Source organism: Anguilla anguilla, chromosome 11 (assembly GCF_013347855.1).
Source record: "Anguilla anguilla isolate fAngAng1 chromosome 11, fAngAng1.pri, whole genome shotgun sequence".
NCBI lineage: Eukaryota > Metazoa > Chordata > Actinopteri > Anguilliformes > Anguillidae > Anguilla > Anguilla anguilla.
In genome coordinates this window covers 38,759,112-38,776,195 of record NC_049211.1, presented here as the reverse complement: position 1 = coordinate 38,776,195, position 17,084 = coordinate 38,759,112, and the positions used below count along the sequence as shown (strand labels likewise).

The window sequence follows — 17,084 nt, the reverse complement described above, 5'->3', positions numbered from 1 at the left end:
CAAATTAAGGTTGAAAATAAAGCCTATAGGAAGGTAGCTCTCCAAGAACATGGTTTGGAACCACTGGAGTAGTCCTTCATATAAGTCCTACATGAGAAGTACATTAAGTACATATAGCCTATACGATTTGTAACCACAAATAGGCATGTACTGTGTGATATCACCAGTGCTACAGCACGTGACATTACCATGGCATATAAACCTTCATACCTTCATAAACACTACAAAGACAGTTATAAAAGCTTATGTCAGCAACCTTGATATGTGAAGTGACATTACCCGTGCTACAACAAGTGACACTACCATGGCATATAAAGTTATAGACACCATGTGCTTTTTTGGAGCTACTGGCATACAGTGAGCTTTTATAATTGTCTAGGTAATGTTTATGAAGATCCAAGATAGTGCCTATAAGGGAGTTATAAAGCTCTTATGAAAAACCAGTCTCAGAAAGTGCTACTTTATGCCAGCTTCTGCAGTTAATGAATTAGCCCAGTCGTATGTGATCTGACATTTTAGCTGCACTGATAAGTGTGTGAATCACAATGGCAGTCTTTGAACACTGTTCTTGTGTCCCTATATAGACGGTAGTGAACCAGTATTGGTATATACAGCTAATTAGATAACTGATTCAGAGTAATTAGTAGAAAAGCAAGGCTCCATACATGCTAGCCCAACAGGAACAGGATGCACTTCTGTGTTAAGTAAAGAAACAGATACATAACAGGCATACACATGCTAACAGTGGTGGCTAACTATTTCACAGAGAATGTGCTTTTAAAGCCAAAAGAACCTTCAGCTTAATGTACAGTAGGCAATTGATGCCTATATTCTCATATTGCATTTAGATGCAAATCCTATGCTACAATGAACCCCTTAGCGCACATGCCAAATCTGGCCAATCCTTGGTAGGATTAAATAGGGGTACCCTACTTAAAGCTTTATAACTCCAGATGTGAACACCACAGAGACTTAAGAAATGACTTAAATGATGCAAGACATTTATATAATTTACGATGCTAACTTAGAGTAGTTTAAATTCATAATTTTGGAAGAACAAAAGTGCCACAAATGCAATTGTCTAGGCAAAAAATCAAAAATGAATTTGCTCTTTTTTAGTTTGCAATAAAATACTGAGAGAGATTGCATATATATAACAGGTTAAACTATACATGTCCTCAATCAAAAACTTCTTGACCACAAGTTCATAAAATCTAAGGGTGGGTATGTAGAACTACAAAAGATCCATGAAGCAAAAACTAAGCTGTGTACCCAGTGTCTCCAAATCTATCCAAAATTTCTAAATTATTCATTGCTGTAAATTACAACATATTTACGTATTTCACTAAAAATCAACTGTTTTGACTCAGTAACCTCACTGTTGCATCATTTTCAAGTAGGAATTATAGACTTTCCGTCAGTACAGTGGTCTAAAATATCTAGGGGTCCAGAAACATATCCAAAATCTCTCCAAAAATGAATAAAATGCTTTTTGCCCATTATAAAGCATATAAATGAGCTCCTTATGAAGGTTTAAGATGAAACATTGAAATCAGATTAAAAAATAATGCATATATCCTCATTATAAAATACCAATAAGCTATTTAAAGACACTCAATTTCAAAAATAACGTATATAACCAAAATATTTTGAGCAATAATACTTACGTAGAAATGTTGAAATGTTACTACTCTATTGAGTAGATGGAGACAGAGACAGTAAATCAGTCCAGTCGTTCTCTCCTGTTCTGTCTTACTCCAGAAAACGATGTCAGCTAGGACTATCAGCAAACATATGGCTTAGCTATGCACAGAAGTCCTCAATAATAATAATATTTTCCAAGAAATTACAAAAATCATTGATAAAGTTTCGTCAGGTGCCGTGTTTTTTACTGCTACCACAGAGTGAATGCGATTATGAGAAAACTTGCGGTTACGTTGAGCTATAAAACGCTATTCCAAAAGCAAGCTTAGAAATGTTATACATTGTTAGAAAGCTTATTCTGTCACCTATTCGATCGATTAATTGTCGATCAAGCCAGACCGTACCAGAAAGAGCGACAACACCGTAAACAGCTTGTGCAGTAGCCTATTATGCACAGATTTGGAAGGTACCCAGGCATCACAAATGCACGTATATTACACAAACGGATTATCCAAGACAATATGTGACCACTCAGCCTCAAAAGGGACATCTCTACGGGTAAAACCAATGGTAAGGTTGTATATTTATTCAATATTTAGTCCCAAATATTGACTGTAGAATGGCATGGTATAATTTTTTTTTAATTGTCTTGTTTATTTTGTTAATCAATGAGCAGCATTTTCATTGCTGTATTGGTATACTGCATCTTAGGGCTATTGTTGGATTTATCATGTTGCTATGACTGAATACAATTTTTGAGTGGTGAAAGAATATTTTTATGAATGCCCAGATAGGCAACATTGTCTATTATGTCATGGGTGAGGGGTGTAGTTGCAGATGGGACTGCAGGGAGGGGGGTGTGTTAAATGAACAGCCCGCGCGACAATGGTGCTGCTGCGAGACTCCGCATTCGGCATAGTTGCCGTGTATCATCTACTAATGAAACCAGAACACAGAGTTTCTGTTTTCAAGTCATACTTTAGTAGCAGGAGCAATGGATGTCTGAGTTGAGCAATCTAGGCACGCCGGCGTGCCAACCACTAGGGGGATTTCTCTAAGAGGTTAATATGAAACAGTTACTCTCAGCTCTCACAAAATAGTCAAGAACAGGTTCTTATTTTCTTATTGGGACACCTGAAATCTGAGTTGAATGCAGGTGAATGTGCATATATACACTTATTACTGTTAATTAGCAATAAAAGGAGATCAAAAATGTTGTTTCCCCAAGGGATGTTATTTAACAAAATCGGTCGTTAAATGAGGTTAAGTTTAGCCTGTCTCAGTCTAGGGATTCACTCATTTAATCTTCTTATTCAGACACTTCCCTCGGAGACTTTAATTGCCGTAATAATATGGTAGATTCCTGATTCTTGGATCTGTGGCCAATAAGCTCCAATGATTTTTCAAGCCTTTTAATCAAGTAGTGCATCCAGTATCTGTTCCCACATACCATTTTATATGCTTTTGTACACACACCTATTTCCATTTTTGTCGAAAACTATAATTAGCTATATTGGGAAAATGAAAAAATCAACCATGGTGATGCATTCGACCAGGGCGCAATCAGAATATGCAATTGTAAGTAGAACAGTGCTAGATGAGGAGAGGGAGAGAAAAAATCCTCCCGTTTGACAGATTCTGACAGCGTCTGCTTGCAAGCAATCAGGTGCAATGGCAATCAAAAAATGAATATGCAAGTAACTGGAGACTTGAGTTTTGATTTACAAAGCTATACTAATGAGAGCTCAGAAAAGGTCCATCAGAAAAGATTAATGACTGTCTGCTGTCCGGGATGAACAGGATTTCAAATGCAAGTATTTGAAATATGCATTTGCATTTACTAGCCTCTTTTTTGTGATCAAATAGCACTTCATATGATCCTCAGTTTATATCGTCATTTTGGTTATAGTTTATATACATATTTTTGAGAGTTATTTCTATTTTGTAACAATATATTTTTGCACAACTTTGCCCATCCCTCTTTGTTGTGTTTTACAGCATGTTCACCTAAAACTCTGGTTCTCTGTGGAGTAAAATGGACTGTACTGTATGTTCGGGCTCCATTAAGGGGTCATTTTCATGGTCAGGTGTGAATGAAACGCTGATAGTCCAACCCTTCACTTGCGGGAGAATACATTTTCCACAACGATAATCAAGTTGGCGATTACAGTTTCTGCCAGGAGACCTGAAAGAGAAACCAGGCCAACATTCTGATGGCAGTACAGCTGGCAGGCCCATTGCTTAGGATGTGTGGAATGCACTGACACGATCTGAGTATAAACACTTCCCAGAATGCACTTGTGAGCTGTAGTTAGCTCAGAGTGTGTGAGGTCACCGTACTCGGACAGCATCTGCAGGGCACGCATGGCGGCTGTGGCGGCTGTGGCGGGTGTGGCTGCTGTGGCATCCAAGCTGCTCACAAAGCAGCACAGCTTGTTGCCCCATGGGTACACCTGTGCCGTTTTTTTGGCCTTCCTATGTGTTCTTTCTCCACTGGGTTAACCCAATACGCTGCATTTGTGACACTCAATCATGAGTAAGACACAAGTCGTGTACATAAATTCCGTGGCAATTTATTGTTTTTTTTATTATATATACATTTTTTCCTCCACAAAAATTACTATTGGAATGCAACCACCATTCAAAAAGTGTGGATGTTAGGGAATCTTAATCTCCATCATATATCATCCTCCTAGTTAGGTGGTAGTCAGCCTATTTTCACATTAAATTGTGTTGTCCAAAAGCCTTTGTTTCAAACAATGAGAGCGAATACTTCTGAGAAATGAAACGAGCTGTGAACTGAAGTTTAAAGTTTCAGTTCAGCTTTCTACTGTCATGGTTTTGGGTGTTATCACCATTTCTTTTCCATCCTTTTCCATCCTCTGTCATTTCTTCAGTTATTACAGCCTTTTTCCTTGATTGAATTATTACATTACATTACATTACAGGCATTTAGCAGACGCTCTTATCCAGAGCGACTTACACAACTTTTTACATAGCATTTTACATTGTATCCATTTATGCAGCTGGATATATACTGAAGCAATTCCGGTTAAGTACCTTGCTCAAGGGTACAACGGCAGTGTCCTTACCCGGGAATCGAACCTGCAACCTTTCGGTTACAAGCCCAGTTCCTTACCCACTGTGCTACAGGAGTGAATTATGGACATGCAAATCTGTGTTTACGATTTGCTCCTGTTGGCACTCTATTTAAACCCCAAGCAAACCATTAAGCCTTGCTTTAGTGTCACTTGCTTTACACGAAAGTCGGTAACTTGGTCTGGTTGGTAAGAGATTCTGTGTTTGTTCAGTACTAGATCAGTTCCTCTTTTGCGTCCTTTGTTCACGCAAAGAGTTACTGCGGAACTGAACTTGGAAGTGATTGGATTGTGGGCTACAAAGTTAGCACCACTGTCCTTGCTCCTTTGTACTACTCTCTAGTGAATTATTTTGACAGTTCTCTGGGCGAGGGCTGTCTTAAGTTTTCACGTTCTCCTTTATTTCAGAATGTTGTTTTTGTTTTACTCAATACTCCTTAAGCCTTAGTTTTTTTTCACCCAGTTCTCGGGCCCCTACAGCTTTTTCTTTGGGATAGTCTCCCCTAGGAGTATTGTTTTTTTAGTTTTTTTCCACTATTCTTTTGTCTCTTCGAGACTTAGTGGTTATTCCGGTCAGGTGGATAGCTTAGAGAATCCCTGCTCAGTCGCTTTTGGTCTCCGAGATTCCTCACTCCTTCACAAATACATGTCCACTTCACCTCTGCCTGCTTCTGCCCTTCAGTTCTTGTATACATCATTTGATCAGCATTTTTGTTATGTATTTTCAAATACACTCCACCCCAAAATGTAATGGTGACTCCTCAGCCTTTTTCTTGGTGCTCGGGCCTCAGCCCCTGTTGCCCCACATGCCCCCTTTGATTTCATAAAAACAATAAAAGTTTGTTATTACTAGTGCTTTGGTTAACTTTCATTCGTTCATATTTGGTAAAATGGATTTTGCAGAATAACTGGGTGTGGCCTTTTCCTCACTTTGAGCACCTGCCCCTTGAATGGTCACTGCACAAGCCCCGTTCCTGAGAATTTTGTCACGTGTGTATTGTGACAGGACAACACCGAAATATAAAGGCTTCTCCTTCAGTATTTGACCTGCTTATTAATATACCTGCCATTCTCTACTGCTGCATAGAGGCAAAAGGGACAGACCTGTAGTAATATGATGGTGCACATTAGTTCATATATATCCAGCATTTGTAGCAAATGTATAAAGCAATGTTTGCTTTATACATGTAAAATATGTAAGCAGTATAAGTTTATAAAGTATAAAATGGATAAAGAAAGTATATGAACACTTAGCTGTGTGGCCTCGCAAGATGAAAATATGAAGGTGACATGTTCTGCAGATGTGCCGTGGCAGGTCTGCGCTGGTTTAGATCACCTGGACCAGTGCCATTACTTTGGGTACGCTTCACTGACCCATGTTGTAGGCCTGACTTCCAGAGCTTTCAAAACGCACTGTGATCCTGCAGTTCCTTCTCGTCATTATAAATGAATGTCACATTTCTTTACTCGCAGTGTCAGTTTAAGGTAACGTTTCCACATGGGACGGGATCACTTATTCATGCGCTTTCCAATCATCTTCTGTCCCTGTATTATTCATTGTAATCTTAATGAGTAAAGTGCACATTCTGTAGAGTTGAAGTAGCTTGGAGTGTCTTCATACTGCGAGCTTCCCATTCAGGGGAAGATGAACTCTCTGCATAGAAGATCTTCTACCAAGCGGCAATGTGCCTAATGTTCAAAATGGTGTTTACACACATTTTCATGACATTCATATTGAAAGTTTAGGTGAAATAGACGCATGAAAGGGCCTCTCATCTTGCAGAATTTGTTTTGGGCTATGTGGTGCTCCCCTGGTTGCATCCTGTAGAACTACATTAGAATTCCCAAGGTGCAAAAATGGAATCCAAAAATTATTCTTCACTGCTCCCTTCTTATCAGATTAACCCTATAAAATGCACAATCCCAAATATGTGATTAGAATGCTCTTAACTGTACATTCTAATGCTGACGTTAGTCACTGCTACTAATTGAAAGCAATGGAGTTCTGTGACACTGACTTAGAATTTTTAAATAAATAAAAAAAACATTCTAAAAAACATACTCTTCGGTTCGGTTGGTTAATGCCAGTATTTGAATGATTTTGGTGTAATGGCAAATGCTTTCTTTCTTCATATGTATGACTTGGGGGATGTCTTTAACCGGTGAATGTGATTACATAACGCTGAATTTGCTCTCATGTACCCTGTGTTTAATAATATGTAATTGCTCTGTATTGCCAGGATGGGTCTTTGTGCATTTATGCTCCTGGATTATTCAAAGATGTGTCAAACCACCAACTTTGGTGACTTCTGTTATGCGATTTCCTCTGTATGACCTATAGTAGTACACTTTAGATACAGATGACTGGACTTGCCATAGAAAATATTCAGTGCTCAGCGTTGTTTTTTTGTGGTGGACCACCCCCATAAAGTTGGTATTTATTCCAAGATAGACCCTCTACCTAGTGAAAATCATAGTAGCATCTTCCTTAACAAACAAAGTGGTGCATACTTGGCATGCCTTAGACTGAGACATGATAAAAGAAAATCCTGTTAATTAACTGAATCTAATTACTAGCGATGGTACTCATCTTTTCTGCACTTGTGCATAACGAGTGGTGCTGCTCACACTAGTGATAAGGAGAGCAGAACTCGTTGGTCCCTTCCAGTGCTCTCTGTTCCAGTGCTCTCAGGGATGTGTCTAGCTGTGTGTATCTCTAGTGGGAAGGAGAGGCAGACCTGGGTTACACACACCCGTACGCATGCACACACGCATGCGCGCACACATGCACGTTCACACACACGCACGTATACCAGTTATACAATTCTATATAATTCTATATTTATATACAATTATATATTGTTATATGCTATACTGTGTATTTGTATAAATAGTGTTAAATAATATTTAAATTCACTCCTGGCAGATCCCTGAGAATTTTCTGAGAAATAAGCAAAATGTACAGTAATGTTTAAATAAGCATTTCTTCTAAAATTTGGGCATGGAGAGGAGTGTTCTTTAGCTGCTTTGGTCATGTGACTCTGTCTCCTTCCTCCTTTTTCACCCTGCATTTCTTCCTTTTCTCCCCCACATCTCCTTCTTTTCTCCCTGCGTCTCCTCCTTTTCTCCCCACGTCTCCTCCTTTTCTCCCTATGTCTCCTCCTTTTCTCCCTGCGTCTCCTCCTTTTCTCCCTGCGTCTCCTCCTTTTCTCCCTACATCTCCTCCTTTTCTCCCCATGTCTCCTTCTTTTCTCCCTGCGTCTCCTCCTTTTCTCCCTGCGTCTCCTCCTTTTCTCCCTGCGTCTCCTTCTTTTCTCCCTGCGTCCCCTCCTTTTATCCCTCTCCACTTCTAGTTTGGAAGAACTGAGGTGATTGACAACACCCTAAACCCGGACTTTGTCAGAAAGTACATACTGGACTACTTCTTTGAGGAGAAACAGAATCTTCGCTTTGACTTGTGAGTTATTCCCTTTGATGTCTGTCCTGAGGATTCTGTGGGTGTAAGATTTTGGAGTCTGGCACTTTTTCTTCTGCATCCATCCCTCAGCTGTGAAGACTTCCTGGGAGGGGAATTGCTGTTTTAAACATAATAAACAATTCATACGCGTCATCTCAGTTGACAGTTTTATTTTGTACCCATGCAAAGCGAGCATCTGAAGTACAGGCCTGCAGTGTATAAATTAGCCAGGCTGCTGTCTCCATCAATCTGTTCCTGTCTTTGTTTCACACTCGTTCTCACCATGAAAGGGGATCTAGTGAATGGGGGAGGTGTGAGAGTTAATTATGGTCCCTTTAAAGCTGGAGCCCAGCCACCATCTCCACCATCACTCTGCACTTTAATAAGAAGATAAGAAGAGAGAACGAGAGAGAGAGTGTCGCCCTGATTTTCACTTCAATGGACGGCGGAAACAAGACACCTCATCATAAGACGCGTTCTCCGGATTCGGGCCGGCCCTTCGCTTAGATCTGTTATTGGCCAACCTTGCCTTGTCGGTTGTGCTGTGAATTACGCCCGTGCCGGGGGATGAAAGGAGAGGAGAAATTGTGTTTTCAAGATGATTCTTTCCTTCCACCCGGGTTTAATTACTTGTGAGGACACTTGAATAGCTGCAGCCTGGCGGGACCTCAGGTGCCGCTCCATCACAGCCCACTTTGTCAGAGCCACTTCGTGTACGGCTGCAGGTTAGCACTGACACACATTGAGCTGCCTCTCATGTGGCTTCTAACTGCCGCTGGAATGGTTTTTTTTAGGAACACAGGCAGTTAAATGTGACAAAAGAAGAGAAAACAAGCTGTTTTAATGGGCCTCGGGATCAAGTGATGTAAATTAACTGGAAGAGGAAAGAAATATTGGCAAATTCTTTTGTTTAAACCTCTCTGATAATGGAGCATTATGCATTAATGAAATTTTAAAATTAATTTTCTATTTTTGGTTATTTACTATTTAGTAATTTAGTAAAAGTCTTCTTTTTGAGTTTGCTTTAGGTAGCCAAACGTGCTCATGGTGGTCCCCATGAATCTTAACTGGGTTCAAAGGGGAAGCTGGAGGTCTCTGGATGGCTTGTCCTGCGAAGGTTCTGTTCCGGGGTGTGGAGGCCCTCCAGGTTCTGTGCCAACTTTGCCTGGCAGCCCTTAATTGGCCTTAGGTTGTCTGCATCTCCGCACTCACCAGCACCTCCCTCTGGACACAATCAGCCAGTACAAGCTACACATACAGCGTTCTCCTCTAACACAATGTCTGTGCAAGCTTAACTGTTGCTCTGCTACATGGATACTCAAATCTGGATCTCAAATCCAAATCCAGCCCTGGTTTTCTTTTCCCCACTGAACAATTAGTGCTACTGATTGGCCAGACTGTATTCACAACTGACTTCCAGGTAAAGGGAGGGTGGAAAACCAGCAGTTATTTGACCTGGAGGGCTGTGATTTGAGTTACAGCAGTCTACAGGGTTAAAGAAATGTGTTTTGGAGGAGAGTGTGTGGTTGTCTGTGCTTTTCCAAATTGACAGAGGAGGTTGTTGTGATGACCAGAGATACATACAGATTGGACTCTCCAAATAGAGAAATATGGGAAAAATAAAAAAGGAAGCTTGGACCCCATTACCTTTTTAACACTTGTGAAATTGTTTTCCCTGTGATTTCAGATATGATGTCGATTCCAAAAGCCCTGATCTGTCAAAGCATGTGAGTGATACTCAGATTGTGGGCCTGGCACGTTTAACATTGCCTGATTTTTGCCTGTTGCATGCTTTGGAATGGAATCATTCATTTCATGATATGCATGGTACCTTATTTTGGTTCTCTGCAAATCAAATTTAGTCCAAATATCTCCATCCAAATATATTTTTGAATGTAAATACATACAATCTCAGTTTTTTAAAAGGATTTTAGTCCCTCCTTTTCAGTTCTATCATTCTGTATTTTGTTTTGAGCCTACAGTATCATTGCACAGTAACTTGTGTTGTGTGTACACATTCAATAAAGAAGTGATACCACCTTTCATGTCATTATCACAGTTTTTCAATCCTTTGTTCAGTATTCCCTATTTTACATTAATACATGTGTAGAATTAAAATAGAAATGTTATAGTATAATTAATGTGTAGTTTGGTATATTGTGGTCATGTGTTTAGCTAAAGAAAACCTTTAAGCCAGTTAATCCGTGTAATCCACCCATAGGTTACTGAAATATATTTGGGTGCGGTCAATGGACTGCATATTTCCAACAAGTGCGTATGTGTATTGAATGATTTCTCATGTTTGAATGATTTCACATTGGTGTTACTAATAGCTGCCACGCAAAGCACATCTAGTTCTTTCTCTTTCTTTCTCTCCCTCTGCCTTACATCTCTCTCCCTCCTTCTCCCCCGTTTCTTTCACTCCCTCTTTCCTTCCTCTTCACCCTCTTTCCACCCCCCCTTCCCTCCCTCCCTCTCGGCCTCTAACCCCTCCCTCTCCGCTTCTATCCCCTCCCTCTCCCTCTCTTTTTGCTTCCCTCTCTTTTTTCTCTCTCCCCATTTCTCCTTGCACTTTGTTTGATGACCGTCTGGTACCTGTGTCCTGTGATTTCTGTTCCATGATGTGCTCTGTTGCGTTAACGCTGCTGCCTGCTCCGCTCCCCTGGAAGCCCTCCGAACTCAGCGTACGTCTCTGCCTCCGTAATCCTTCAATACTGTACCACAGACTGATCACGCCCCGCATCCATCTGAAATGCCTTGTCTTCCCTCCTCCCCACTCCCATCTCCTTCTGAAATCCCTCTCATTCTCCACTCCCATCTCCTTCTGAAATCCCTCTCATTCTCCACTCCCATCTCCTTCTGAAATCCCTCTCGTTCCCCACTCCCATCTCGTTCTGAAATCCCTCTCATTCCCCTTCCCTTTCTCCCCACCCTCCCTGTAGGACTTCCTGGGCCAGGTGTTCTGCACCCTGGGGGAGATTGTGGGGTCCCCAGGGAGCCGTTTGGAGAAGCCGCTTGGGTGAGTGCGGAGCGATGCATGTTGTGTAGCGACCCTGGTGGAAGCTCTCCTGGAGTCAAAAAGATGTGCTCATGTTTTAGCAGTAACAGGTGTGTGATATCTGTCACAGTAGTTGCGGGTCAATTTCAGTTCAAATTGTAAATGAAAAATATCATACGGTAATATTGTTTCTGAGGAAAATTCTCAGGGATCTGCAGGAGCATGTTTACATTTTGCCAACACCTGAAGAGGTGCTTAAGCTAAACATTTGCAGCAGCCTGGCTCTACTCGTGTGGCATTTTGTTCGAAAGGCCCTCGCTCTCGTGTCTGTCGAGGGGCGGGTGATCTCCCTCCTCCGTTCCCGTTCCAGTCGCGGCCCTCATTGACCTCACAGATGTCCCCATCAGCATGGAGCCCGAGTCAGCGTCTCTCTGCTGAGTGCGCCGTCCCTCGTGCCAGACTGCCCAAATGAAAGGGTCTGCCCCTCTCCATCCTCCATGTTGTGTACAGTTCAAAGACAGGAAAACAACTGCGCTTACTCTGTTTCTAAACGGCATATTCTGACCTGACAGGAACTGAAATCAGGGGAGAATAAACAATTATCTTGTTGAATTAGAGACTTATTGGCCATTGTTAATGCCTATCTCATAGACACAACACGAATAGCCCCATGATTATGTTTTTGAATAATTTCATTGCATAATAAGGGCAACTACCTTCGCTTGGGACCTTTTTTCTACAGTAGATTTCATTTTAAATGGGTCAGTTCTGCAATATCTCGCACACATACACCACCGGTCAAAAGTTTTAGAACACCTCCATTTTTCCAGTTTTTATTGAAATTTATGCAGTTGTCTCAACGTACTCTGAAATTAAAGCATATAACAAATAAACAATTGAAGATAAAAAAACAAATCATGGAATCGTTCTGTTTAACACAATTTATTCGAATTTGTTGGCTCATCATCATCATGCGAGAAAAGATCATAGACCGTATAAAAATATCAACAAAGCTACTGTTATGTCACCCATTGACTCTCCGTGGGTCTGAAAAAAACGTTTTGACGCCTGTTTGTGGGCGCCGCCATTGTCGTCTATTTGGAGCCAAAACCATAGAGTTCATGGTCTGAACCATAGACCAGCCCAACACAGTGTGATTGACAGTCCAGAGTGGAAAAGCCATTGACCTTCAGACTTACTTCACTTCCCCATCTTCTAAATTGATTTCTGAACGAACTCGAGGTAAGCTGGCTGTCTGATGTTATGTTTTATAATTTATTATCAAATGTTTACAGAGATTAATTTCCATCTGTGACTGTACTGTGTTATTTCATCGCGTTATATGTGTGAAATTAATAATATAATTATGTTCAATTATCTTCGATTTATGTTTCTCAGCTAAACATCAGCAAATATGCTAGCTAGCATACCAGCTTGCCAGAGCTAGGTAGGCTAGCCATGGTTAGCTCACGCATTAGCAATAAATGTCCCATAGAACTGCTAGTTTTCACCAAAGGTTTTCGCCACAATCAGTTAGTAATGAACCAATACCTGTTACTCCACAGTTTGTGGTGTTCACTCGCTGGGTGATGCTAGCTAACCTTTCGCAAGTCACGTTAAACTCGTAGAAATTAATGCCATCAGCGGTGATTAACAAATCTACCACGTATTTTAATAATGGATTTGCACGCGTGAATTTTGAATTATTTGTATTTTCTTGTAGACCATTAAAAGCAATGGAGAAGAGCCAACGTCCTAATTGTCAAAGTGAAAAAAATTAGCAAGCAGAAAATCCCTTGAACTGATCAACATTATTATTGGTGTCAACTTGTTTTTAATTATTGTGCTTAATTAGAAATGACAAATTACTAAATATTGTAACCCACAGAATGAACAGGGTTCCATCAATTAGCATGGCCTGTAAATTCTCCCCTATCTCTTGATTGCGATACCTTTTGACACCACCAGGAGACAGGAAGTGGGTGTGCTAGAGAGAGGACAAAGGAAAAAGTGTTTGGTGGAGTGAGGAAGAAAACTAGGAGCATGGTTTTGGGAAAGGCCTAGTTATGGCATTTTGATCACTTTAAAACAAGTAAAACGATTCTTTTTGGCTTGTTTTTTATATCACTGCTCATATAGTTCAGGCAGTCTCTCTGTTTGCTTTGCTGGACTGCTTGAACTATTGGGATTAAGAAAGACAAAGGCCCAATGGATTCTGAAGACCTTTTTTTCTTTTGCTGTCATGGATTACTGGAGTTTATGAACTGAAATGATGGACTTCCATACAACAGAGTGGTGAGATCTATCCTTTTTCTTTTTTTGTTCCTCACATTTTGGATTTTTTCATCTTTTTGTTTTTTTTTGTGAACTTTTTCAGCTGTGGACTGAGATCTGTGACTTTATCAGTAGAGCAGACAAAGACTTTTAGCCTTTAACATCTTGTATTGATTCTATCTATCCTGAGTTGCATATATTAATACAACTATCTTTTTGAGCATGACCCACGTTCCTTTTTCTTCTTCTTCTTCTTCTTATTATTATTATTATTATTATTATTAATAATGTAATTAACGGTCTTGGTCAATGTACAAAGCAACCATTATATGATCCTGACCCTGATTTGCCTCCTCCTCTTCCTGACACTGAGTCACTGCCCCTCATAGCAGCATTTTATGATCGCTATGACAACCTTGATGCACGGGTCCTTTCTGTAGAAAATGCTCTAAAATCATGTGTCAGTGTTACTGAGTTAACTAACCTTGTGGCTACCATGGAAGAGAATCTACAGTCTAATGTTGCCTCTGTGGATCAGAATATGAAGAGATTGGAAGAGATGCTACATTACCACATAGAAAGAGAATGTTTCAAAGTAAAGCAAACATTGGAGCTCTCTGTACAAGATCTTGGAAAAACCATGGTAGATTGTCTTCAACGAAGGGATGTAAAGCTTGAGTTGATGATAAATGCTTGTAAACCTCCCATCACCTCCACACCTTTGGCTGCTCTCTCCCAGGAAGCCCATGTCAACTTTCTGCAATTTTCCTCGAGAGAAACTTCCAAAGACGGTCTTAATAGCAGCAGCTGCCCTGTGTATCATTTCAAACCACCAGTAAAGATTGAATTCCCATGTTTTGGTGACAAAAACAGTGAAGCAGACCCAATCTCTTACACAGAAAAATGTGAGGAATTCCTTGCATTGCGCCTAGTAGCACTGAACTCTGTCTTGAAAGGCACAGCCAAGGATTGGTGGAAAGCTGAGCCGAGCAAGGTGAAAAATTGGACTCAGTTTAAAGCTGCATTCCTGAAGTCTTTCCTCTGAAGATTATGAGGCTGAAGCAGAGAAACGTATTAGAGATCAGAGACAAGCACCTCAAGAAAGCACCAGAGATTTTGCTTTTCAGTTTAGAGCATTATGTCTGAGGTGGCGTTCTGATATCTCTGAAAAGGACATACTTCAACACATTCTGCGAAACTGCAACCCAAGGCTGGCAAGCCTCCTTCGGGGGACAGTGCATACTGTTGATGATTTGGTGAGAATTGAAACACTCATTGAAAAATATTTACAGGAATCAAAGACATACTGGGCTCAAGCTAACAAGGCAGAAGGGAAGCATCCCCTCGCCAGTCCTCAAGGGGGAAAGAAATCCAGATAGCGTCAGCATGTGCCAATCTCCACAGGGACAGAGTCATAACTCCAACCAACTCACACTGCCTCTGTTGCTGCGTTCATATCATTGTCACGCATTACTGGATACAGGCAGCACCTACACCCTAATACAGGAGTCTTTGTGGCATCGGGTGAAAAGGCCAAAAGAAGAACCGAATCCAAGTCAAGACTGTTTGTTATTTCTGGCTAATGGGCAGGCCAATCATGCCGTAGGGTATGCAGAGATGGAGATTTCCCTGCAAAGCCAAAAGTGGAATATTGATGTGTATGTCATGAAAGACAGTCACATGGCCTTTTCTGTGATAATTGGGCTTGATCTTTTGTCTCTGTCAGGTCTCACCATTGACTTCATGCGAGACTGTTATGCCTTACCATGTGAAGATGAGGTGGTTTTTTTCCCTTTCACCCACCAAGGGAATGTCACTAACAGTAAAGTGCATATGCAAATGTATTTGGCAATGCCTACAACACCACCACCCCCTCCTGCTACTGAGGACCTCGTTGCCAATTTGGTTGAAAGGGCTGCCACCTCTGAGCCAGTCCGGAAGCAGGTTAGATGACCTGTTGCATGAGTGGCCTTCGGTGTGCACAGATTCTTTGGGGCACACTACAGTGGTCACTCACCGCATCATCACAACAGATGAGGTCCCCATAAGAAAGAAAGCATATCGGGTGTCAAGGGAGAAGCAAGACTTTCTGGGTGCTGAAATAAAAGACATGCTGAGCAAAGGTGTCATTCAACCTTCCACCTCGCCCTGGGCTTCGCCAGTAATCTGGTGAAGAAGAAAGATGGAGGTACACGGTTCTGCATTGACTATTGCAGCATTAATGCAAAAACTCATCTGGATGCTTATCCAGTGCCACAGGTCCAAGAGATATTGTAGTTGCTTAAAGGTGCTACAGTGTTCAGAACAATCAACCTTAAAAGTGGCTACTGGCAAGTTGGCATGGACCCTGACAGTATCCAGAAAACAGATTTTGTAACCTGCCATGGGTTTTTTGAATTTGTGTCTCTCCCTGTTGGTCTCAAGAAAGCTGCTGCTTCATTTCAACAGCTCATGGAGGCTGTTCTGGAAGACAGGGGAAAGGGGACAAGGGGAAATTCTGCTTTGTGTATATTGATGACATTGTGGTATACTCTCAATCAGAACAACGGCACCTGGAGCATCTTAGAGCTGTGTTCGCCCGTCTACACAAAGCTGGGCTAACTGTGAACCTAAAAAAATGCAACCTCCTCCATCCATCAGTCTCATTTCTGGGGCACATGGTCTCCTCGGAAGGCATAGTGACAGAAGCCAAGAAGGTTGAAGCTGTTATATCCTTTCCTACGCCACAAACAGTCAAAGATGTTCAACTATTCTTGGGAATGACAGGGTGGTAAAATCGTTTCATACCACAATTTGCTGAACACTCCACTCCACTTAATGCACTGAAGAGAAAGAACACTCCTTGGGTTTGGACAACAGAGTGCCAGGAGGCTTTTGATGGTCTTAAGAGGGATCTGGCAAATGCACCTGTGCTGCTAGCCCCCAACTTCCAGCTACCCTTTAAAGTGCAAACCGATGCCAGTGATGTTGGTCTTGGCGCTGTTTTGACTCAAGAGGTGGATGGCAACGAGCGTGTCATTGCTTATGCATCCCGTCTCCTCAACCCAGCAGAAAAAAACTACTGTCTCTGAACGAGAGTGTCTTGCCGTTGTTTGGTCTGTAGAGAAGTGGCGTCAGTTCCTTGACTGTAGACATTTTGAAGTCGTCTCTGACCACTCTGCACTTACCTGGGTGTTTAATCACCCGAAGCCTAACTCCAGGTTGGTGAGATGGACAATCAGACTGCAAGAATTTGACTTCCATGTGACCTATTGAAAAGGTTAATGCAATATGGTGCCAGATGCTTTGTCACGTGCCCCAGTGGGACTTACACCACAACTTATGGTGTATCAAGTGGCCAAGGAACATAAATGTACACTTCCTGTTGATTGGGCAGACATTGATTGGGCAGTTCACCTCCCATCTCCTAAACCAAGTGTGTCATCAATGGGGTATAGAACAAAAACTCACCACTGCTTAGCACCCTCAGACAAACCTGACTGAATGCACTAATCGTACCCTAAAAACCATGATTGCTTCCTTCGTCAAAGACAAACACAACACCTGGGATCAATGGTTGCCTGAGTTTCGATATGCCATCAATTTGACCTGGCAAGAATCAATCAATTTTTCA

General features: G+C 41.4%; 1 protein-coding gene across 2 annotated transcripts in view; it reads left to right on the top strand.

The window, feature by feature from the left end:
- The window catches only part of LOC118208131 (copine-5), a 213,697-nt gene that overhangs the window by 69,258 nt on the left and 127,355 nt on the right, over nt 1–17,084 (top strand). Inside the window, exons 5-8 of one of the 2 annotated variants that reach the window (XM_035382495.1) lie at nt 8,096–8,199; nt 9,887–9,926; nt 10,869–10,883; nt 11,142–11,218. In XM_035382495.1, coding sequence (XP_035238386.1) covers nt 8,096–8,199; nt 9,887–9,926; nt 10,869–10,883; nt 11,142–11,218 — 236 coding nt within the window. The remainder of the gene's footprint in view (nt 1–8,095; nt 8,200–9,886; nt 9,927–10,868; nt 10,884–11,141; nt 11,219–17,084) is intronic. The other variant, XM_035382496.1, reaches the window with a different exon arrangement.